Raw genomic sequence first — 23,664 nt, 5'->3', positions numbered from 1 at the left:
GACAGATTTCCACATACATGACTAGTTATCTAATGTAAGTGTTAAAGGTAGAGCCTTCAATAGACAGTCCTCACAGTGTTAGTAATAAAAATGTATGATTGCGCGATGTTTCCTCATGTTATAAGTGTATGCTGAATAATGCAACACTTTATGAGCCTCTGTGGGGACATTTTTGCTACTTTCCACAGTCCATATCCTGCTCAGGCTACCTCAGCAGGTCAGATGTTTGCTGGCACAAAGCCCCAGCCTCACTGACACCGCCTATTCATGATTTCATCCTGCCGGTGCCACTCTGTTATCATGATCTGCTGCTTTTCTGCTCACTTCTCAGTAACCTTAGTTCACCTCCATCCGTGTCTCCACCCATGTGTTCACCAAGGCAGAATTTATGCAAATGAATAATTAATTGCTGCTTAAATAAGGGATTGATTTGTATTCATGAGCCTGACTTGACTCTTTTTGGGGGTCTCACTTAATGTAGCAGGCTAGGGTGTCGCTCTCAGTGGTGAACTTTTGGGCTGCATGCATTTCATTTCAAGGGCAGGCGTTTTGCATTGCAGCAGAGACTGAAAACTGGCTCTGGCTCTGCGCTCTTTGGCTGAGAGGGAACTTCTAATATGTCATCTGTCTGGCTCAGAGGGCTGCAGCAAATAACAGCTCTCCAGCCAGGGACACTGAGCTGCTATTGCAGAGTTGAAGCAAAGAACAGTGAAATCAGAGAGAGGGGCAGAAGGAGGGGAGAGAGCTTTGTGGTTGTGTATTGCATTTTTAGATAATTTGGCTGTTTTGCTTTGATTTGTGGGTATTTGTGGACATGGTCCTCAGTAGAAAAGGGAAATAAGAGATCGGTATTGCATAAAGCAAATGTGCGAGGCTCAACTGCAATCCCAGAGCAGGTGCAGCATCTTGGACACTTTAGCAAACTGGGCCATCAAAGAAACCGATCTAAAACAAAAGAAGCTACAATAAACTTTGTGGAATATTTTGAGCAATACAGAATTTTAGAGTTTCAAACTTGACCAGCTGAGTAGCAGAGGGATTAAGAGCCCTTCTGAAAAGTACTCCAACAGTAGATGTTGAGGGAAGTGAGAGCGTTTCTCTTCTGCCTAGACTTTCCCACTTGACACAGAGATCCAACCAGCTCTTCTCTGACCTCTGGGCAGCTGGTACCCTGGTTTGAACTTCAGTATCCATGACGTTCGTGGCCACTCTGCTTCTTTCCAACCTAATTTGCATGCTGATGTACATGAAATTCAAAGTGTGTTTCAAACAATAATTACAGGATGGTTGACTCCTCTTCTTGACCCTCTGTTCGCCCTTACCGCTGCATGCTACCTCAGCCACTCAGCTGACACCATCTAAGCACTGTAACCTAGCAACGGAGATATGATGGCAGGCCGCGATGCCATTGAACAAGACGGGAATGGGATTTTAGGATTTTGCAGATGACCTGAGGGAATCCCAACATGCTCTGCCTCCAACCTCTAAAGTGTCCAAACACAAAAACACTTTTAAAGTCAGAAAGTGGCAGAAATTGGACCCACTACTTACTGACAGACTGAATCACTTAAACACCCACTTTAACACCAGCTTCACACGGGATGGAAGAAAGGAAGCACGTGTCATAGCGATAAAAACATTGGAGATAAAAACTCTACTTTGTGATTTGGAGTTTTGATCAAATAAAGAGTTGCCGCAACCAAACCCAGCCCTCGTGAGCTCATGGTTAGGTCAAGCTATATGCAGGTGTGTTAGGATTATTCTGAGAATTATACGGTTACATTTTAGGCATTTAGCTGATTTCGAAGCTCTTTCAGTGGTTCCAGAAGTATAATAAGCTTTATTTCATAGATCCATGAAAATGCCTTCATTTATGTGAAGAAGACATTTAATCTTTTAATGCAGGCATATGGAGTATATTTGAAGCCACTGAATAATTCATATGTTTTTGAATTTGGAGTCAGAGTCTTTTGAATCCACCTTCGAAACAATGACAAGAAAACTAAGTGTAAAATAGAAGCTTCTGATGTCTGCTGCAACTGAATGCAGAGGTCTGAGATGAAGATACCTGAGTGTCATAATCTGTAAGAACACCTGAGGAGTTATTTACAGCGTTTTTGTATTTGTGGGAGGAACCTCTTTGCCTTTTTAGAGTTTCTGGCATTATGTGCAGAAGAGCAGTTTATATCCGGGGGTTTTTTTTTGGTCCATTTTTGGACTCATGCTTTTTTTTGCAGCTTTTGTCTCACAGTGCTGGCAGTTTCTTTAGTTTCTCCACCTACCCAGCTCTTCTTCTTCTTCTTTTTGTCTTCGGCATCCTTGCCAAGGCTGCCCATGCTGGAGTGACTGGCTGCGCTGTTGATACTGGACATACTTTCTGACGAGTGCTGCCGTCTAATCCGCAGGTCTGGAAATGACAGACGAAATCTTAGTGCACTGGTGAGAGATGAAATGAGATACACCTACAGTGATGATCTCTGAACCAAAATGGTTTTGCTGGCAGAATTTTCTCTTAGGAAATCTCTTAAATTATAATCCTTGATGTTTCAGTCCTGGTTGGGATTGAAGTTTAATGCCACAGCAAACACTTGTTGAGTAGCTTCTTTGTCAGAAATACAACGCAGCCAAGCAAACTCACCGTATTTTAATACAGAAGTAACCCAAAAATAATTGCAACTGTGAGCTGATTTCATGCTGCACACAGTTTTCCACACAAATTTCTGATTGCTAATCTCAGCGACAAATGTGTTGCATTTCCTGTGACTACTTCAAAATAAAAGCCAGCCTGTGCTTCTCCAGTTAAGCACTTTTAATGTGAACAAGCAGCAGTAGGAAATGTTAGCCTTAGCATTAACTTCATACAGCTCTGGAACATCTGTGGGAGAGTGAACAGTGGATACATGCATGCTTTTCCTGTGAACAGCATGTAAAGGCAATTTGTAGCCAGTGCAGGAATGTCAGGCTCCACCACTAACAATGGAAACAACCATACAGAGACACAGTCACAGAATGTAAATACATTTGCTGATTTAAAAGCTATTCAATGCTGAATAAATGTGGGGAAAAGATGTTTGATTTCATGGAAAGTTAAAAAAAAAAAGAATTCTTCAGTGTTCCGCTACGTTGCGGTCAGCTTGGCTTGAAGAGCAGCTATGATTAATCAGCCTTTCCAAAACTGACCTATGCATCACAAACACTTTTAGGGATTCAACTCCCTCTGGGGCCAATCAGGCTAAAAAATGGAGCCACTGTGTCCAATGAAAGAAACCTCAGATCATCAGATGATTTGAATTTGATCCAACATCCCCTGCTGGTCTCTTCATTACCTTTGTGTAGGTGGTCAGGGCCGTTGAGCGCCACCTGGATGGCTGTCTGGGCGTCTGTGTTCTGGGTCTTCAGCGTTTCTATCGTCTCCCTCAGCTCAGCCAACTCAGACTCCTGGAGGGACAGACAGTTTTTAAACTAAGGATGATGCACCAAAAACTGCTCTTCTTTTGGCCGAACTGCTGGAATCAACACAAGAGCTGCGTCACTGGAAACAAGTTGTTAAATTTGGTCCTGGCATGGCTTTCAGTGGAAGGGGATCAGAAACAAAAATGAAGGGAGGGTATTTTGAAGAAGATAGGAGTCTCCCAGTGGGTTTGCCCCAACCCCAGCACCACCTGCTTAGAATAAAAAGCTCTACTCTGTTGAACCAACACGATCAGATAGATGGAGTGTCCTATTCCGCCTTGCCCAAAAAACCACTGAGGGCTGCAGATAGGGTTTCTACTTTAATTAAAAGTTGGGACGGCCTTGTTTAACAAAGACATCCCACCAGATCCCAGTCTGCTTTAATTTATAGAGGATTAAAAAGCTGCCAAGGCTTGTCAGCATTCTGTGTGTGTGTGTGTGTGTGTGTGTGTGCATGTGCGAACAGAGGGAGGTATTCATAATTTGTGGTAGGGATATATCTTTGAACATATTGCTGCTGCGGTGTGATCAGTGCTTCAGTACCACTCAAGCTGTTCTTAAACCTCCTGTCGGTAAAGAAGTTGACTTCTAAGAAAATACAGAGAAAGAGACCTAAGAGCAGCTAAATGCTGGAGGATTTCTGGAGGATTCTTGGATTTGAAATGGGTTTTTGGACCTTGGATTGATGGTGCGTGCTGAACCCCTGCGTGCCCATGCAAAGCTGGACACTTTAACCTGCTTGTAAAGCAAAAAGATTTGTAGTTTAAGCAAGTTAAACAACTTTGGGTGAGGTTTGGAGTAAAGTTGGAGAAATATTCAGGCAACAACTAAAGCTAATGAGAAAAACTGTGTGTGAAAACGGAAACTTCAGTAGAAAACCGTTCACGGGTCACTGAAATTTAAAGATAAAAATACCCATTAATCCGCAACTGCCAACCTCCACATTGTTACTCTCCACTGCGTTACTGCAGTGTCAAACCGCTGCCTGTTTCTAATCATTTCTCCTCCCTGTAATACCTTTGCCATCGACTTCATATGCAGCATATTTCAAATTCAGGACTGAGCTTTTGTACCTTTTGTTCAGCGGTCATGGTGAGGCTCTGCAGACGGCAGGTCATGTTACTCAGGCTCTTCTCGAAGGCTGCCACCAGGTGAGCCTGCAGACACACAGAGAGACACACATGCAGGCTTCAGCTTCAGTCACTGTAACATTTGCTTGCAAGAGTTCAAATGGCAGAACACGCAAACGTAAAATATTGTTTTATTCTCTTAAAAATACGAAAACTAGAGAAAATCAACATATCAAAAAACTGGACTTAATGAAAATACAGAGTACAATAAACACAAGTTATTATGTGCAGTTATTATGTGCAATATTCAGGTTGAAGTTTTTGAAAAAAAGTCCTCTCTTGAAGAAAAGGCCTCTACAAAGAATTAAAGAGCTGAAGAAGTTTTCACATGAGCCAGAGGACCAAACAAGGCTGTGGTAAGTTCAGCTGCCCACAAGTCTGATGCTCTCCCTGTCAAATAAACCATCCCTTCCTGAAGAGGTTCCATGTACCCTGTAAAGATCTGCTGCTGGGATATTTAGCTTCAATTAAATAAATAAATGAAAATATGAAAACATGCAGCCCTTCACTTTGAGTCACTCTCAGATTTCAAGGGCAAGTTCACATCAAGCATGTTCACAGCGGTTTATCTGAACAGGGGATTGGTTAAAAGCGTTTTGTGTTACTTCACTGTCGCGTCGTTGCTGTGAGTTTACCACCACACGTTTGAGCGTGCTCCAAAAGCGTCTGACTTGACTAACACCGCCAAGGAAACACAGAAAGAAAGATGCGGATATCACAGAGGCACACGGATCAAGAGGGGCTGCTCTCCCTGACTTCATCTGCCACCTGAACACACAGAGGCGACACGCTGAAGGATGGCGAATGCTTGGCGACGTCATGCCATCTGCTCCGCTGAACCTGTGTTTGCGTCTGGATGGGAATCTGGATTTATTTGTGCATGTGTTTTTGAATACATGTTTATGTCTGAATGTCTGGTGAGGCCTTATGTTTGTGGTTGTGTGTCCTTGTGCAAACCTGAATCTGTAAAACCTGTGTGTGTGTTTGTGTGTGTGTGTACTGCCAGCTCATCCTCCCCTCCTTAGCTAGAGACCCTGAGACACCTGTCAGGCCTGGTGTATCACAGAGAGGTGGGCAGCATGCCCAGACAGATCAGACAATCTCTGCTTAACATAAACACACACATGTGCGCTCTCACACACACACACACGCACACGCATTTGCATCATTACACTGTACTTTTGAGAGCTTTCATTTACTGAATTTAACAGCATTTGTCACCAAATGTGCAATCTAGGTCCAAAAAAACTCAGTCAAAATGAGAATATTGCTCATCTCTCTATCCTTTGAGGACTTTACAGGACCTCATAGATCTAGAAACACACACACACAAACACACAAACACACACACTCAGTAGCACCCTGTGTTGCCTCTTCCACTCTGCGTCCCTGGCTGAATCAGCAAAGGTCCTGACCTTTAGAAATGCCAACTGTTCCAACTCATCTCTTCAGCTCCACATCTCTTTCCAACTCCACCTGTGAGCTCCGACTCTACACCCCCCTGCCCACCTGTCCGCCCTGTAGGAGGTGCTGATCAGACTCGTCAAACGCGTCCCAAGGCCGACCCATCTGTCCTGCTGCTGGGGCCCGGCCCAGGCGGCCACGCTTAGCCCTTGAACCCCAGTTTTTCTGACCATCGTCCCGATCCTGGGCTCGAGGGTAGAGGTTGACGGTGGGCCAAACCAGCGAACTGGACGAGAAGAAGTCATCTGTGTTCATGCTGCCAGACTCCAACGGTAAAAATGCGGAAGACATCTCAAAGGGCTTGTGTTTCGGCAAATGATGGACGATGCACAACCACAACTACAGTGTAAGCCTGCACCTACTGCTGGGCTACACTGTTTAAACACTCGAGAAGAAGGGGAGGGGGCGGAATTAGGAAGGGAAGAGGATGACAATGAAGAATACAGCCAAAATGAGGGAGGAGGAGAGGAATAAGGAGAGCAGCGAGGGGTGGGGAGGGCTGAGCAGAAAGGGCGAGGCAACAAGGTCAGCATGACACAGTGAAGGGTGAGTAGAAAGAGGAGGGAGACTGAGAGGGGAGGAGGGGAGTCTGTGTGAACTCTTAAACCCGATTTAATGTCAGCCCAGGCAGGAAAATGTATCCCCTTCACAGGCTGGAAAAAAATACTGACTACTACAATATTTCACCAGTTAGGTGGCATTTGTTCCTCTTATTCCTCTGACAGGATGCTGCTTTTACTAATGCTAAAACCAAACCAAAAAGAAACGCTCAGGGAATCAAAGTGTCGTCCGGAGAGTGCATTTAATCCAACGTGACTAACGTGACAGTCGTCTTCTACGAGAGCATGCGGAGGGTACTGAGCACGTCCGTAATACCTTAAGATCCAAATTCAATTGAGAAAGATAATAATAATTATGTATGCAGTGGCACAGCAAATGAGAGAGATCAAGATCAGATGACCTCAATCACTGGAGAAATTCCTCTGTGGCTCTGATGAAAATACCGGAGATGAAATGAAAACGCATTCAGCCGTCGTAAATTAAGCACTTGAGACCATTCAGCACATCTTTTCCTCCCTCTCTACCATTTAAATATACCTTCTGACATCACCACGACTTCAACTTTGGTGATTTTCATTCGTTAAACTTTAAGGACGGTGTGCTGTGGGTTGAGAAAAGTTTGACATTTGCATGCGTGAAACCTTTTCTAAAACCACGAGATAAGGTCAAATATGCATTAAGTTGAATTTTTAGTATAAACACCATTACACACACGTATGAAAGAATAAATGGCAAAGAAATTAGTGTTACATAATATCACATTATGAAAGATGTCTTCAAACTACGGTCCTCTTCCTGAGGAGCTGACATTTTGAAAATACCAGTTTTTCTCTCCGTGGTGACAATAACAGCCTCACAGTGTGTGTAAAAGACAGAGCATGTGTGCTTTCAAAGTATTTGTTATGTGCATGCATTTCTACATGTGTTTAGGTTGATGATACAGAAGTGTCACAGTGAATGTCTAGTTTTGGACCGTGGGTGGACAGCATGTGACACACTCCCCAATGGGAGGATAACATGAAGCTTACAGCATCAGCACCTCGCTCTTATGCAGATTCGGTGCAATGCAGCTCCAGCACAACACAGCCAAAGATTTTTGTTGTTTTTGTTGTTTATTATTCCCAAGCCTCCCCACTTCCTACCCTCCATCTACCCACTACTCATATGTGCTTTACAGCTCCCACTCAGGGGAGCTGGAGAGCACATATGGGTTTCTGCTGTGCGAGTGTTTGCATATGGCTTGGCACAGCGTGAGGCTGGTAGCCTTTTCCACTGCTGTTTGGATGTTCAGTGACCGTGTTACGGGCCAGTCGATATCAGCAACAGGTGCGGCGAGACGCTGGTCTTCTGAGATTGTGTCTTCCATTTCTTTTCCAGTAACTTTGCTACACAAAAAAATAGCTGCAAAAGCTATGGCAACATAAGTCAAACATATTGCAAATGATTTGGCTCCTACAAAGTGTACATTGTTTTTCATTAGCTCTTTAATGTTGCTTCTGCTTTTACTTTACCGTAACTACAGGAGACTGATCTGTAAAGAACCTGTAAGAATGCTCAGTGTTTACATTGTGTAACCCTACACATACAATATGGGTGAGTACTACAACGACAGCTGGGAGGCAGCTAATAGATTTAATTGTGGTCTTACAGAGTTGACACCAGTAACAGTGGCTTGTGTCTTCATTAACACTTAACACTTCATCGCTGGTGTCCTGAGGTGATGTGTGTTATAAAGCCTCTAAATGTACCACGCTGTGTGTATTTATCATCGCAAGCACTCCACCAATGAAGCACTCCTTTAACATTATAGGACTCATGATGGGCAGTTTGATGGAGCAGAACCAGAGATATCACGTTTTTTATTCCATGCATCCTTCTTCCTTGTCCTGGCCCTGAAACCCGGCTCCTTCATTAACCCACAATTAATGAAGCATATGACACCATGGACTCAGGAACACTTCATAAAACTGTTGTCAGTAAACACAGTTTGTTTGCAAATGGTTGCTTCCTGTTTTTATTTATGCTTTACACAGCGTTCCAACTTTATTGGAATCGGGGTCGTAATTCCACATCTCCAGCTTTTTTCATTTTCAAAGTTGTAGTCTTCAAACAGACCGACGTTGACTCAAGTGACATCACATGAGGACATTTATTAAACTTCACACGGCTCCCTCTGGAGACACTCAAAACTATATACAACTTTTAAAAAAATGCAGTAATACTCCCAAACACCTGTAAACAGATGTTGATGAGCAGAAACGCTGAAGTTCCCCTTTAAGAACACTGAATGGTGACTTTTTCCACTGACACTACACTGGAAATGTGAATCTCTATGTGAAACTCACCATCAAGTAATTTTACATCTCAGAAACAAACCAAAAGTCCTGTCCCTACATAACTCTTCCACACAGTCACGTCTTCATCTTCCGTTCCTCAAGTTTTCCTGCAGTTTAGCCTTCACTTTCAGCTATGCACGACTTTGTGATCAAAGTGTTGGACCGAAGCAAAGACCCCGTCTGCCTCCACGCTCGATCAGGCACTTGGCATTGAGGGTAGGGGGGGGGCTGAGCCGAGTCACACGCTGGAGTTTGTCGATCTATCTGCATCTCAGCACAAAGACAGCTCCGGCTGGGGGTTGGAGGTCTCTGTATCTCACTCTGTTTTGCCCACGCATGACGCACTTGAGTCAAGATTCACTTATCCTCATCTCCCTGATCCCTTTCTACACCCCGTCTACCTCTATTTGATTCTCCCTGCTTGGCTGAATTCGGGAGAGGTTCCTGTTCTCGCTGAAACCCCACCGGCTCAGACAAAAGCAAAGAGACAATCCTCTCTGTACCGTAGACACACAAACACGCATAAGAAAACATCCCATGAACGGAAAAGCGCACAAAAACACACGCACCAACAAAATCAAACAAGCAAAAGCCTAAATACACGCGCGGCGGCTTCAAACACAGAGTAAAGGAATTAGTGGGCGTCTCAAAGATTTATATTCCTTCCAGAGCTTCGATAGGCAACACTTCCCATAAAACCTCTCCGACAGCAGGTTATCATGCAAATGAGCCGGCTGTTTTGACGGTGTCGTTTGAAGTAAACAAACTCACATTGGCAGCCAGCTGAGACGTCAGGGTCGCCACCTTCTCCTGAGAGGCGTCCAGCTCCCGACGCAGCTTTCTGATTTGCTGGTAAAGTACAGAGGAAAACAAAGAGTTAACGCACCGTAAAAAACATAAAGAAAATAACTGTGATTGTAATGCAAAGAGGCGTTGGACTTGCAACTCCCATGTTGATAACTTTGATGTAGAAACTATGCAGTTAAATGGTAACACTGTGTAAAAAGAAACTGGGGTGAAGTGTGAACACAAAGTGTGGGGGATTACCGTGGAATTTTGGACTGTTTGGCCCTTGATTGAAAAGAGAAGAGTAAAAAATTAACACTATGTTGCATGCCTCCATCAAACAGCATGTACTGATGTGGCGGGAGAGAAAGGGGTTATCACAAGCCACAGCACTGGTTTTCTCATGGTCAGACTTGGAGCAGCGAAGCCAGAGATAGAGGTAAGTATTCCTCACCTGGGTCAAACAGTATCTGCAAATACCTGATAAGTGCCAGATGTGTCAGTTTAGCAAAGCGGGCAACACAAGTACATGAAAGTATGGAAAATCACAAGACAGGGTTGTTTTCTTGCTTAGTTCCAACAGAGTCAACAACAGATTTTATTTAAATCAGTTTTTGGATGTAATCCATATGACAAAAAGCCATATTTCCCTCTTGTTTTTAAGGCTTTTCATTAACAGTTTTGACATTTTCTGAGATTTAGATTTTTGACTCTGTTTAGAATTCCAATCCAATCCTATTCATGATTTCTTTGTTGTTTCTCATCGCTCTTGCCAACACTGCTTAGCCAAGTTGCTGTTGTGCCAACATAACAACACATGTCTCGAGCAAATGATGACAAATTCAAGGCATGTGTAGGTCACCTGTCTCAGGATCTGAAAGCAGAAAACATCAAATATGAGTCAGTTTTGACGGAAAAAGAACCAGAATTGGGTCACTTGTGGTGCTGCGCAGTGACTCTGGTCTGTGATTGCCAGTTTGCACTGTGTGAGCTGACTCAAACTGCTAAACTCCACCCATCTGGCAGGGTTCAAACAAACACCACAGTGGATTTGCCATTACTGTCTGATCCAAGCTTGAGCTAATAAACAAGGACAGAAACAAGGGGAAAAGGAAGAGAAATCAGAAAATCAAACCATAAATCTGGTAAATCAAAGAAGAATCAGTGACAAACTGAACAGGATTGTTGAACGAAGCCAAACAAAAAGGGCAGGGCATGCTTTACATGTGTACAGTGTAGCATAAGTTCTAAGAATGAGTAAATTATATAAGCTATGGCAGGTTGTGTGGTTATTTATGATTAAGATGAAATAAATGCAAAAGATCTATTGATCATAAAAAAGCAATGCAACATGGGGTTAATCTGCTTTATTGTAGAACTTGACAGCATTTTATCCACCACTTTCCTGGCATTTATGTGTTTTTTTTGCCTCAAACTGATCAATAATAGGGCAAATTTAGCTGAATGAATATCACTGTTTGTGCTTTGATTGACAGAGACAGACTCTCTGAATACAGACGCAGTGCAACAGAAAGACACACTAACATAAAGACCTACAGACACAGACAAACAGCCAGCAGTCACCTCGGGGGCAGCAAAACATGCGTGTGGCATGGAGGTTGTTGTTGATGTGAATCCCAGAATAAAATCAGGCAACCCGAACTAAATAACGAAAAACTCATTTTTTCTTCCATCCCGCTACTTATGAGGCACTCATGAGCAAGGCACTTAACATCAGCAGAGCTGCTCAGCGGCCAGCGGTGCGGCACTGCAGCTTCACTGAGCAGCTTCGAGGTGGAAATGTCTCTTACTGTATGAATGTGAAGTACGATGGTGGTAAAGAGAAGCAGACATGCAGACAGATGGGATATTACCCAGTCTTACCTCTGAGTGTGCTTTCTCCTCCGTCTGTAAGGAAGAAGCACACATAGTTTCAAAAAGAGATACTGGCTCTGTGTGGTAAATTCAATCAAGCATCTTTTAAAAATGAAGCAGAATATACAGCACGGGGAGCATTTTAATGTCATTGAAGAAAAGTGACGATATTGCCAACGCATCTACAAAGGGAATTAAACCAAATTTTAATTAAAATGAGATTTAAGAGACAGAAAAATATCGCTGGTGTTGAAGTGGATAAAATCCACAGAAAAGAAAATTGGAAATGGTTTTGATAACCACATAACAAACAAATTAATTTGACCTGAGGGAAAACTTTGCAAACAAACCATCTCCATCATTCCTGCGGGCCTTTCCTCTGCAACTTGCGAGTGCAATTAGGAACAGGTGGAAGTGGGTGGTAATCGATCGTTCTCCCTAAAACCAATCTGCTGCCTTGCTGGAGGTGAAGATTGGAGCGCCGCCTGTGCTATTAGAAACCAAAGACTTGTCCAGAGTCTTGTCTGCCAAAGTTACGTAGGAATTATGCAGCTATGGAAAGTTCATTTCTGGTTCTACAGAAACAGAAGGGACCAGGCAGAAATGTTGGAAGGGAGTGTGTGTGACATTTAACGCCACTCTGCATCACCGGGCAGAGCTGAAAGCTTTGATTTAACTGCTGGCTCATTAAAAAAATCTGCATGATTTCAGCCTTAAAATCACTCTTTTGCATGTAGCTCTTTTAGATCAGCAATCGACATTTTTCTCTAAAAATCAGGATTTCAAAGCACAATCTCACTGTTTCAAAACTGCGTTTCAAAACCCTGAAATGAGACATTTAAGAATTTGGGGGTGCCGTTGGGTGCTATAAGAAAATAAGATGGTGCAGCTTTAAACCTGCATGAAGTGCATTTTTTGGCCATAATATTTATTTTGCTTACTTTTCCTTTCCTTTCACCAGCTAGTGACTAGCTTCAGTGCGTGGTGTTGCGCAGAGAGTGTACAGTTTATCAGAGAACTGAAGACAGATACCTGCTGTGTCTGGAAACAACACTGATGAGGCTGCGAGACTCAACCCAAACATGAAAGTTGCAGGTTGGAAAACCAAAACAATGAGCTGAAAAGGGTTAAAATTCCACAGAGATGAGCAAATCAAGTTAGGTTATCATTCTCTGTGTGCTTGCCACTCCGTCTCTCACATTACATGTAGTCATCTGATATATGTTCAATATAAGAATAGTGATTGGAGCAGCTTTAATAAGTTTGATGATTTACAAGCACCACCTGAGGAGCTTAATAAAATTCAGGAAGAAAGTTAGTAAATCCAGGAAGAAAAGTTGGCCAGCTACTCACCGCAGAGTACAGTGAAGACGTGCTGGAGACCAGAGACAATGAAGAACCGTGGACTGCAAGCAGATATGGAGAGCAATGAGTGACAAAAAGGTTTAGAAAAAGGTTATGCTTCAGATAGAATGAATATATGACTAATATTCTATCTTTTCGAATGAATCTGACCATGACCGAGTCATTTTAATTGCTTTCTTACTTATTCTTAATCACCCAGATGACTGATTAGCACTTGATAACTATGACAACTCATTCAGATGATGTGAGCTGTGAACATTAAAAGAAGCCAGTGGAAAAAAAAACATGATTTGCCCATTAAAAAGTTGACCTCTATATGGATGCAATCACTGCCTCTTACATCACCCTCAAAAGATCAGAACGGAGCGAGCCATCAGTCCAGTCTAGCTCACAGTAACCACACAGTGAGAGTACATTGAATCTGGCATTAACACACTTAATGAATGATGGGACTTTGGTGAATGCGGCCCTTAAAATGATTTCAAACGACTTCTTAGCGGGGAGGTCATTTTAGGAACACAGTTCAAAGAGTGTGTGAGTGTGTTTCAGAGTGCCTCCCACCTTCGTCAGTGCTGTCCCTGAAGGAGCCGGAGCGGCTGATGGCCCGTGGCCGTTCCTCCAGGGAGGTTGCGCTGCCACCCAGCGGGTGACCCTCTCCGTACAGGTCAAAGGAGTCCTGGGCAGGGATGCTGTTAGAGCGGCTCATGCTGCTGCTGCCTGGTGGCAAGTTATACTGGCTGATGTTAGTGGGGCTCACTGCACAGAGGGGAAAAAAGCACCAAGATCACTGTTAGAGTTTCCCCATTACATTTTCCCTAAAGTGCATCAGTGATCACTCATTCATACAGGAAATAAGAACCCATTTACAGCTGGATATGATAATGTTGCAGATGTGCAGAGAATCTTTTGAGACTCTATTTTTAATCACTGCGTGAAAATTTGCTTTACTTAATCCACTCAGTACAGTTCAGTTTGTTTGTTTCCAAGGCAATGCGTGCACTGTTTTCCCATGTTTTAAATATTGATCTATTCATGGTTAAAACTCAAACTCTAAGAAAAAAAAGAAAAACAAATCTAAAGCCACGAAAAAAAAACATGCTGTAGAAAAAAGGTGATCGCCTCTGAATCATCACGAGATCAGAAAGACAGCACAAGAACTACTTTCAAAAGCATGCATATATAGTATGTATAATGAAGGAGTAACATTAATATTCTCAGTAGAATTTTAATGGATAGTAAACAATAAAACAGTAAGTTTGCCTCGTTGGATCAAACTGACTCAGGAAATTTGCTGAAATTTGTTTTATTCTAAAATGCAAAATAGCTCATTTGTGAACACTAAAAAAGGTCTGGAAGAGCTGCAGATTTGAAACATTTGGTTTTAGTTGGCTTTGTATTCATCTTTTGTTGGTCCCTGTTGGTTTCTTTAATGCTGTGATATTTTAATTCAGGCTCTGAGACTAACTACATGTGTCAGAGACCTCATTTTCTCCATTAATTTTTTTTTTTTACCATTTTTTTTTAAATCAGAAGCATCTTGGACCATGAACATGTTGTTAATGGCTGATGGCCAGTTTCATAGACTTTATCTAAGAGTCTTGGCTGTGAAAAATTGCATAATCTTAACAGTGCCAAGTCAAATTACTGAAAGCAAATACAAAAAAAAAGCATATTCACTGTCTATGTACATACTATAACTCAGCTTTATATTCCAGATGTGCTATAATTAGAGTGTATTCCTACAGACTTACGCAGGTTGGAGTAGTGATATTTTCCACTGGTGGTGCAGGAAGCTCCAGGAGGAGAGAGCGGGGACTGGCTACCTGTGTCCTGAAGCCCCCCTGTTGAATGGGACCTCAACCACTCCTTCCCCTCCTCATGGGACGTCTGCCGGGAGGACGGAGGGTACCTGAACCCCACAAAGACACAGTAAACTCAAGGCATAAAAGAGACACACTTGGAAGTAGTGAAGTTCTGTGGTGATGAAATGAGTGCAGAGCTACTAATACACCAATGTGAGCACGTGGTAAAAAAAGACATGCAGCCGCTCCGTACAGATGTTCACATGCATGCATCTGCGCACACACGGTCATATACTGCATACACACACTGCTTTGGCTCAAAGCTGCCAGGCGCACTGACACTGCCGTTCATCTCTTCTCTCCCCCAGTTCCACAGTGGCTCGGCAACAGAAGGCCCCCTTATCGCAGGCATGACAATCGGCCATATTTAATCCTCTGAGGATGATAATTGAGTTTGCACTCATCCCTTTTCAGCGCCATCTTCCTTCCAACGCCCCCATTACTACGCTTGTCACATCTGACCCTGCTCTATTCCCCCATGCCTGTGCTTCATATTCTCTCCACCAGGCATTGGGTGTCTAAGAGCGTGTTGAATGGTGTGACACAGCAGCAGTCCCTCCCCACTGGAGCTGAAATGGAACCGACTGAAAAATCCAAGGGTCAGTGTTTGACTCCATGTACTTAGTGCTTGCACAACGCCTTGAAGCTGGACCAACATGCTTATTTACATGACTAAAGGGGGCAATTATTAGTCTTGTAGGAAATCTAGAGCTCAGGCAAAAACGCTGTTTGGTTTAAGATGCGAACAGACAGGGTGTAAAAATTTGTTCTCAGAAGAAAACTCTGTGTCTCAGTCTGTGCTGAACTTCACATCCAACAGGCATAAAGCGTGGTATAAGATCAGATGCTTTTCCGCTCAAAAAAGTATGAGCACCATATGCCACTGAAATGAAAGAATGGTTTGAAACCAGCATGCCCCATCCAACCCCTCTGCAGCACTACTGTATAATTGGCTGGAGAGGTTGCTCCCTGCAGAGGTTGTGCCACTGTGATGAATGGGTTGTGGTATTTTTGTCTCAGTCCCTTTAGTCCCAGCTAAATTCAAAGTATCCATTCTACTTCTCCCCCTCTGCTAACAGAGCATATGTTATGAGGAGGTTTAGTCCATTTTGGGATCTGAGGAAGAACTGCTTTGTCATGGCGGCTGTGTTTGCCGCATTTCTAGCAGTGCTTGAGATGAGAATCTGATAAGGATGCACAAACAGTAGCAGACATACAGATGGACAAATAAATCCCTGCCTGACCATCTGAGGCATTTCCTGCATCTGAATTGTTTGTCTAATTTGAAGAGTTAGAATCTAATCTGACTTCAGGATGTGTGGTAGAAAAACCTGAGGCAGGAGAAAGTTATCATCACTTCTGTGCCCCAGCATTTTGTGGAGGTAAAAAATTAAAAACCTGCGACTTCATTGGGGTTTGGGAAGACGCTGCAGGTAAGTCTTCTCTGCGTAATGCATTCTGCAAAACATGTGAATCCACAGATAGTCCAATTTGTGCAGAAATTTGGTCCTGCAGTATGAATGCTGCATGAGATACTCACAACATTTGACAATCTATAGATCAGTGGTTCCCAACCTTTTCTGTCACTCGTACACCTGCAGAACTGGTTCAGTTGTGTCCATTAATTGTATCCAGTAAGCTAATTATATCTGTTTACTCATTATTTTAAGCTTACTATTTTCATTGCGTTTCCAGTACTTTAAGCTAACAATTTAACTGTTTATACACTACATTTAGTTATATGTTGTGATAATTTATCCATTACTTTAAGATAAATAATTCAACCATGTATCCATTAGTTTTTATTACTATTTTAGCTAACTATTCCAACTGTTTATCCATAACTAGCTGGCCAGCTATATTAAAGATGTATTCATCAACTTCAAGTAACTTTCTGAACTGTTTGTCCTTTACGCTTAATGCAATCTATTTTAACCATTCATCCATCACTTTTAACTGCTTCAACTTCCCTATCTGCTTGACAACTCAGTGTTATCAATTACTCATGTTGCATGTTGTATTTAACTTGTACTTTCTATTTTTTCCAAATTGGTTAAGCTTCTTCACAATTTTTCCACATATCCTCAAGCGACTCTTTGGGATTACAGGTACCCCTGGTTGGGAATCACTGGTGTAGATTGTGCCACACCACGCCACACATGCAACAACTAAAAATATACTTAATATCAGAATGGTTATTTCCATGCAAATGTACAGTAATGATCTCTGTGAGTGGATGAAATAAAAGCAGTTGAGAATGGGATGTGGCTGCAGATGTGCTGTACCTCAGTCCCTTTTTGGGAAGCGTGTTTCTGTCAAGAGGCATGCTGTTAAAACACAGAGGATGAGTGAATTAGATGACCACCAGAAAACATTTGTTTTTGTGATACATGAGAAAAAGACTTTGGTCACAATTTACGAGCTTGACTTTCGACACACACACACACATACACACACACAAACATATGCAAAGACATACACAATGGAGAAAACAAAGACATTACTAATGCATCACAGTACAGACAACAGATAAAAACACAGGCAATACTTAAATCAATTGTTTCATTTTTGAGACATACAGCTAAACTATTAAGGGAAAATAAACTGGTGCCCTGTTTATTCTATGTTCTGTGATGTATTGCATGCACAGTGTGTGGACAAAACAATGGAAACACCCTGATAAAGACTTCTCATGGGAATGAGTGTCTGAAATGATCTGAATTTATTGTGGTACTTTTTCTGGCATGACTTTAGACCCACAACTAATAACGTGTTAATGGTGATCCCAGAAACACTAAGACTGGTACATGGTCAATGCCATAGACTACCTGTGGAAACGTTGGCCGGTCAGTCGGGTCAGTGAGGAGTTAAAGGGTTTGACTGGAAAACTATTAGGCATTAGCTATATGTGGTGATATAATATGAGGAAAGTGCCACTAGGACTGCTTCATGTAGGTCCTGACCAAACTGAACTATGTAATTACACTATGTACTGAATTTAGATGTTTTTCTCAAAACCTCACAAGAAAAAGAAAACAAATATGTGAGCTGTATGAGTGATTTTTTTTCTTATTATCATTATCATTTTTCTTATTATTACTTAGACTTCGTGTGCATTGTGTTTCTATATCTTGGGTAGGGAGATATACTCTTTGTCTCTGTTCGCAAATGAAACAATGAATACGATTCAGCCCAATCGTATTCCCTGTTACTCACCCCTCAGACAGGGTGGACTTGACACTGCCGGTTCGTGTGACCTTGGGCCCGTGGTGGCCTAGCGGCAGATCAATGGACTCAGAGCTGGTGTGCAGACTGGTCATGCTTTGGCAGCTCAGTGTGTCCTTGCTGCCAGCTGACGAGCTACAGGCAGGCCAGGGCCGAGCGTTGGAGGGCAGGGAGAGGCCAGAGGCCGGGCTGGAGGCTGGGGAGTCTGTGCACAGGTCTGGGGTTTTACCGTACAGTGGGCTGCTGCCGCCGCTCAGGCCGCCGGCGCTGCCCAGGCTCCCTGTGCCAGAGGAGGGCGAGTCCAGACTGGCCTGCCTCGCCAGCGTGCCGTGGGGGCTGCCCAGTATTGAGGGGCACTTGCCAGAGTCGGGCGTGCCCGGAGAGCTGGCCTTGCTGCTGGCTTTGGTGCCAAACAATCTGGGGGTAGAGAGGTGGGTGCAGTCATTTAGAAATGCTCAAATGAGCATCTGCAACCATACAGGAAATGAAGGATTTTGGTATGCTTTGGGGTTGAGAAAGTGGAATACATTGAGTTTCTTTAATGTATATCACATATGAAATTGTACTACTGCATTGGTCACACGCATCAAGAAACTCAAGGATCAGTGAGGGAGAGTGAAAAGCAGTTACTGAAACATCCCCACATGTTTACTGTAACATCAACTCCAAAGTGCAGATAAAAGACTGAGCACACTTCCCGACACATTTATCCCTGGCAGCAAACTCCACCTCATTTCAGCTGTGAATTCTCAGTAATTTACATCGACACATCTGCTTCCACAGCTTTGCCCGTTTCAACCCTGTGACTTGAAATAACCTAATCTGTTAGGCCATTCAACTCTGTGTGCCTCCCACATATGCTCAGACAGTCTGCTACTCGTATTGCGCCGGGCCCAGTCTGTCATCGCAACCACATGAAATATATAGGTGACACTCTCTTGAGGGGAAAGAAAAAAAAGAAAAAAGCTTGAACACATGCAGATGAAACGTGTCGGCTTGACAGATCGGATGGGGCGGATGTTTGGACACGCCTGTCGAATGCATGCTTATAATGAGTCAGGGATTGGCATGCCGAGAAACTCCTGTCTCCTGTCTGTTCTGATCAAGGCTGCTATGCCGGATCTGCCTGACCTGAATGAACAGCCATCAGACCTTCATCTTGGGGGTAAAGATATGTCTCATCTGCAGCGGCTTCTCATCTACACCAGGGAACAATCTATGTAATGGCACCCCTTGGCTGTGCAGCCGAGTAAACTCACTCAATCAATTTTCCTATGAGGGCGCTGAAATATGATTTATTAAGTGTCGTATATTCATTTTGTGCATCCAAACATATCTAAAATGGATAGAGATGACAGGGTATTTTTTAGCCATGGAGAGACTTCACCACTACAGATGACATCTTGAACAAATGCCCCTATCTGTTACAGGAGTCTGGGGAACAGCCTGCATCAGGGAAACATCACAGAGCCGCACAAACATCAGTTCATCATAATGAATGAAAAATTCTGAACAGATGTGCCGATGATATTGTCTCAAACCTTATGTTTAAGACCTAAACTTATAGTACATAAAGGCATGCTTGCTGTACTGTAAAAAACATTACTGCAATCGAGGAACTAAAAAAAATCTGTAATGAAATGTTTGATTTCACATAGAAACACACATGGTGAGGGACAAAGACACAACAGCAGCTGTAGGCATGTTTTGTGCGTCTGACCTGCGGAATGTAGGAGAAGCAATGTCTGGGTACTTGGAGCCCGGCTGCCTGAGGCCTGATTGGCCTGTTGAACTGGAGGTGGGGCTGGACTTGGGGGAGGTGGATAGTCCTGCTGCTGCGTCCTGGTCTGACACCGCCACTTTCTCCTTGTCTGTCTGGTTAATGGTGATGGGACTGGAGCGGTCTGAGCCCATTTTCCCGTCCCTGCGTTTGGCACCCGCTTGTGTCGCTGCCCCTCCAGCTGACTTGCCACTGACGTTTGAGTCGATGCTGCTGGAGCTGGAGCGATGCCCGCTGCGCCCCGCTGCCACCCCACTGGAAGATTTGGCCGGTCTGGGTAGAGAGCGGTACTGTAGGGTCACTTTGGAGCCACTGCAGCTGAGTAGAACGCCATCGTCCTGGGGCTGTGAACCATCCAGGCTGGTCTTACGCACACCGCCGATGCCTGTGCCTTTGCCAAGGGCAGCTGAGGATTTGGGCGCCTTGCCCAGGGTGGCTGAGCCACTGGTGAGCGTTGCACCGCTGGAGGTGATTAGGGCACCGGTGGGACCAGGGATCTTCTTGTATCCAAAAGAACCAGTGGTGGGTGGACGTGCAATGCCAGAGGGAGGTTTCTTACCTTCGTCTCCACTATTCTTCCCAGCATCTGAGGGTGAGCGCTGGATGCCAGCTGAACTCTTAGAAGGCACCTTGCCCTTCTCTGAGGCCTTGGCATCATCAGTTTTGCCTGTCAATATGCATGAACACTTGTTAGCACAAATACAAAAACATTACCCTCAGCAGATTCTTGGCCTAACGCTTGTTTTTATCACCTGTGGACCCACCGAGCAGGAAAAGCCAAACTAGTGTACATTTTGGACAACAGCCAGCTGCACAGGAAATCAATACTTATATCCAACAAAGCTGCTGAACTTCCTGAGTGGACTGAAAATTCAAGAGCAACTGCGAAGTCTCCAAGTACAGGTATCAGGGAGAAGCATAATCAATGCATCAGTTTTCAGGCAGAGGCAACAAATACGCTGCGCCTCATAACTCCATTCTAGAACATGCTCTTCAAAAAACAATATTAGTATAAAAGTAAAGTATATTACAGGTTTTTTTCATTGAAAAGATTGCGACATGATGCTGGTGTCTGTATAGAGGGTGTAAGCTCAATAGAACACTATAAATAAACTTTAAATAATCAATTTATCTAAAAGGAAGTTTTAGATAAACAAATTAAATTTAACACCTACAGATTTGGACAAAGACAATTACATCTTACTAAGTGTACTACTGTACTTATTTTTTACCAATTACGTCCGTTTCAAGATAAAAAAGAATGTGTTGCATCTCCTACCTGGTGTTTTGAGGGCAGCAGAGGTGCCCTTGGACCTGGGTGGCGTGATGCCCACCTGGGCCGTCATGCCCCTCCTCCACGAGCCTGTCTGGGACATCTGGGCCAGCGCAGCAGCCTTCTGACCGGCCTCCTCATACTGGGCCTGGGCTTGTGAGGAAGAGGATGATGAGGAAGACTTCCAGCGGGAGGAGCCGCTGCTGGGGTCCATGCTTGCGTCCAGCTCCTCCTCAACCTTCTTCAGGTCCTCTGCTCCGGCCCAGCTGCTGCTCACCTCCTGCTCTGCATGCTTGGACCTGCTTCCTCTCTGGGACTGGAGGGTGGTGGTGGTGGGTGTCAAAGAAAGCACGAAAAGATATTAACAGATGGTAAAACAATGAAATCTGCATTTTCTTTCTAAAGTTTTTTCATACGCTGCAGTGTCCTTGAACACACCAGTGGAGGGATTTTAAAACTAGCACCAGTTCACCATGACAGTACCATGTCATGAAAGTGCAAAGATGACAGTAAAAAAAAAATAGAAGAGATGTAAATTCACGATAATGACCAATTTCAAGCAATTTAAATGTCTTTGTTGTCTTGGCATCCTGAAATAATCAGAAACAACAGAATAGATTCATAGTCTGAAATATACTGGTATGATCGTTTAAGAAACATTATTTAAATGCACACAGCCACCACAAAGAGATTTAAGTCCATGCACAAACAGAGCAGCGGGGTGTCTGCGTGCGTGTGAAGTCGCAGCTATCTTTGGAATCGCCCATGTCCAGAGATCCTCTTTTGGGACTTACACAAAGACACCCACACAAAACACACACAAAGCAGTGATAACTAGCCTACCTTGACAGATGGCCAGTCTCCCTAGCAACACCAGAGTCTCTTAAGAGCCCAGTCTGTTGAGTATTTCATGAGGGGCCAAGGATACTTGGCAGAATAGAGCGAAAGCCTGTGAGATGAGCTGAGCAGTGGCCTTCAGTCTGCAGTTAATTCCCTCAGCTGTGATTTCAGAGCGCACATACAGACTGGCCTTGATTTCATGCTAAAACAACATGCTTGTAACCAGAAAATAATTTCCAGCTTGAAAGGTAATCACTGTGGGACAGGTACACCTACAAGCTGCTGTAGAAGCAACAAGATGAACAGTCTACATCCGTGCTATCAGCTCTGTGAGGCTGTACTTCAGACACAGTGGTGCTTTGAGCTAACATGCTGGTGCATAATGTTTACCATTTTCAACATACTAGTTTTGCATGTTAACATCTGCTAATTAGCACTAAACAGAAAGTACAGCAGAAGGTGAAACTGATCAGCTTTGCAGGTATTCGGTCATAAAAAGTCACAGGATGACCAAACTTATTACAGTTTACGCTGAGGGGGGCATGAATTTGTGTATGAAATTTCATGACAATGCATCCGATAAACAAACGGTCCAATGCTGCCATCTGTGGAGCCACCAATCCCAACTGACCCTGGATGACACCAGATCCCAGGTGCTGAGGAAGCTACTGAACGGTTAGTGACTGCATCCTTACCTGCGCTCCCTTGCTTTTGCGTGATGAGCTGACAGCAGAGTAGGCGGGTGTGTTCAGATCATCAGTGCTGATGTTGTCTAATGTGTCGCTCAGGCCGCTGCTCACCGAGCTGCTGTCGTCCCAGCTATAGGAGGAGAGGAGCAGAGGCGGGAGAATAGAGGTCGGTCAGGTCCACGTTCACTTTTGATTTGTAGTTTTCTATTCCAAGCAGTAAAAGCAGCATTGGTAGCGATTCTTGTGACTTTACACAGCAGTGATCTGTGCTTTACTAACAAGCATCCTGTCTACACCCCATCTGTCATCATCATCTTCTTACTCTAATTAAAACTTTATTCCACATGTCACTGAAGGATTGCAGAGAAGCTGAGCTGGAGTGAAGCACATGGATAATTTTCTCCTATCACCAGCCCGGCTAGCAGACTTACAGATCATTTGTAATTGCCAAATTTGTCTCTTCAAACAGCTGTGCTCCTTTTCAGGCCCCCAATTGACTTGTGGGTATTTGAGTTCTTTTTGAGGGGGAAAAAAAAAGGCACGGGCTCATTAATTGTTAAGCTTCTCATTAACTCTGTGTGTGGAGGAATAAAAGGATCTTCATTAGCACGCCATTATTTAGCTCTTGTGGATGGCTGACAGACACCAAGAGCCCCCTAAAGGAGGAGCGTATGGATCGAACAGCGGCCATTTCCACACACATGCTGTTTAATTACAACAGAATTACGGCTCTGAAAACTCCTGCAATACGTTTCTCTAATCTGCAAACCCATTTTCAGCTATCGCACACAATAAATTACCTTCAGTAGTAATATATTCGCTGTTCTTCTCTTTTATTGTCCTTGCTCTCTCTCACAAGCACACACACACGCACACGACGTGACATGACAGTGAGCCAGCACTGCAACTGTGACACACACACACACACGGAGTGCTCACAGATACTAATTGGTTTCCATGCCAACATGTCAAGTCTCATCTGTATGTGTCTTTGCCTTTTTCGTCTGTCTGCGTGGGTGTGCGTG

At 43.7% G+C, this 23,664-nt stretch overlaps 1 protein-coding gene across 4 annotated transcripts in view; it reads right to left on the bottom strand.

Moving 5' to 3' along the window:
• Positions 1-23,664, bottom strand: part of nav3 (neuron navigator 3) — a 190,540-nt gene that overhangs the window by 16,758 nt on the left and 150,118 nt on the right. For 2 of the 4 annotated variants that reach the window (XM_041963487.1, XM_041963488.1), the window contains exons 13-26: positions 22,646-22,769; positions 21,117-21,426; positions 19,778-20,504; positions 18,049-18,474; positions 17,118-17,159; positions 14,722-14,879; positions 13,532-13,726; positions 12,959-13,011; positions 11,615-11,638; positions 9,992-10,015; positions 9,716-9,793; positions 4,527-4,610; positions 3,327-3,438; positions 2,283-2,407 (exon numbers count right to left, since the gene is read on the bottom strand). In XM_041963487.1, the coding sequence (XP_041819421.1) occupies positions 2,283-2,407; positions 3,327-3,438; positions 4,527-4,610; positions 9,716-9,793; positions 9,992-10,015; positions 11,615-11,638; positions 12,959-13,011; positions 13,532-13,726; positions 14,722-14,879; positions 17,118-17,159; positions 18,049-18,474; positions 19,778-20,504; positions 21,117-21,426; positions 22,646-22,769 (2,482 nt within the window). The remainder of the gene's footprint in view (positions 1-2,282; positions 2,408-3,326; positions 3,439-4,526; positions 4,611-9,715; positions 9,794-9,991; positions 10,016-11,614; positions 11,639-12,958; positions 13,012-13,531; positions 13,727-14,721; positions 14,880-17,117; positions 17,160-18,048; positions 18,475-19,777; positions 20,505-21,116; positions 21,427-22,645; positions 22,770-23,664) is intronic. The other 2 variants (XM_041963489.1, XM_041963490.1) reach the window with 1 other exon arrangement.

This window comes from Chelmon rostratus, chromosome 22 (genome assembly GCF_017976325.1).
Source record: "Chelmon rostratus isolate fCheRos1 chromosome 22, fCheRos1.pri, whole genome shotgun sequence".
NCBI lineage: Eukaryota > Metazoa > Chordata > Actinopteri > Chaetodontiformes > Chaetodontidae > Chelmon > Chelmon rostratus.
This window is presented reverse-complemented; position numbering and strand designations above follow the sequence as displayed.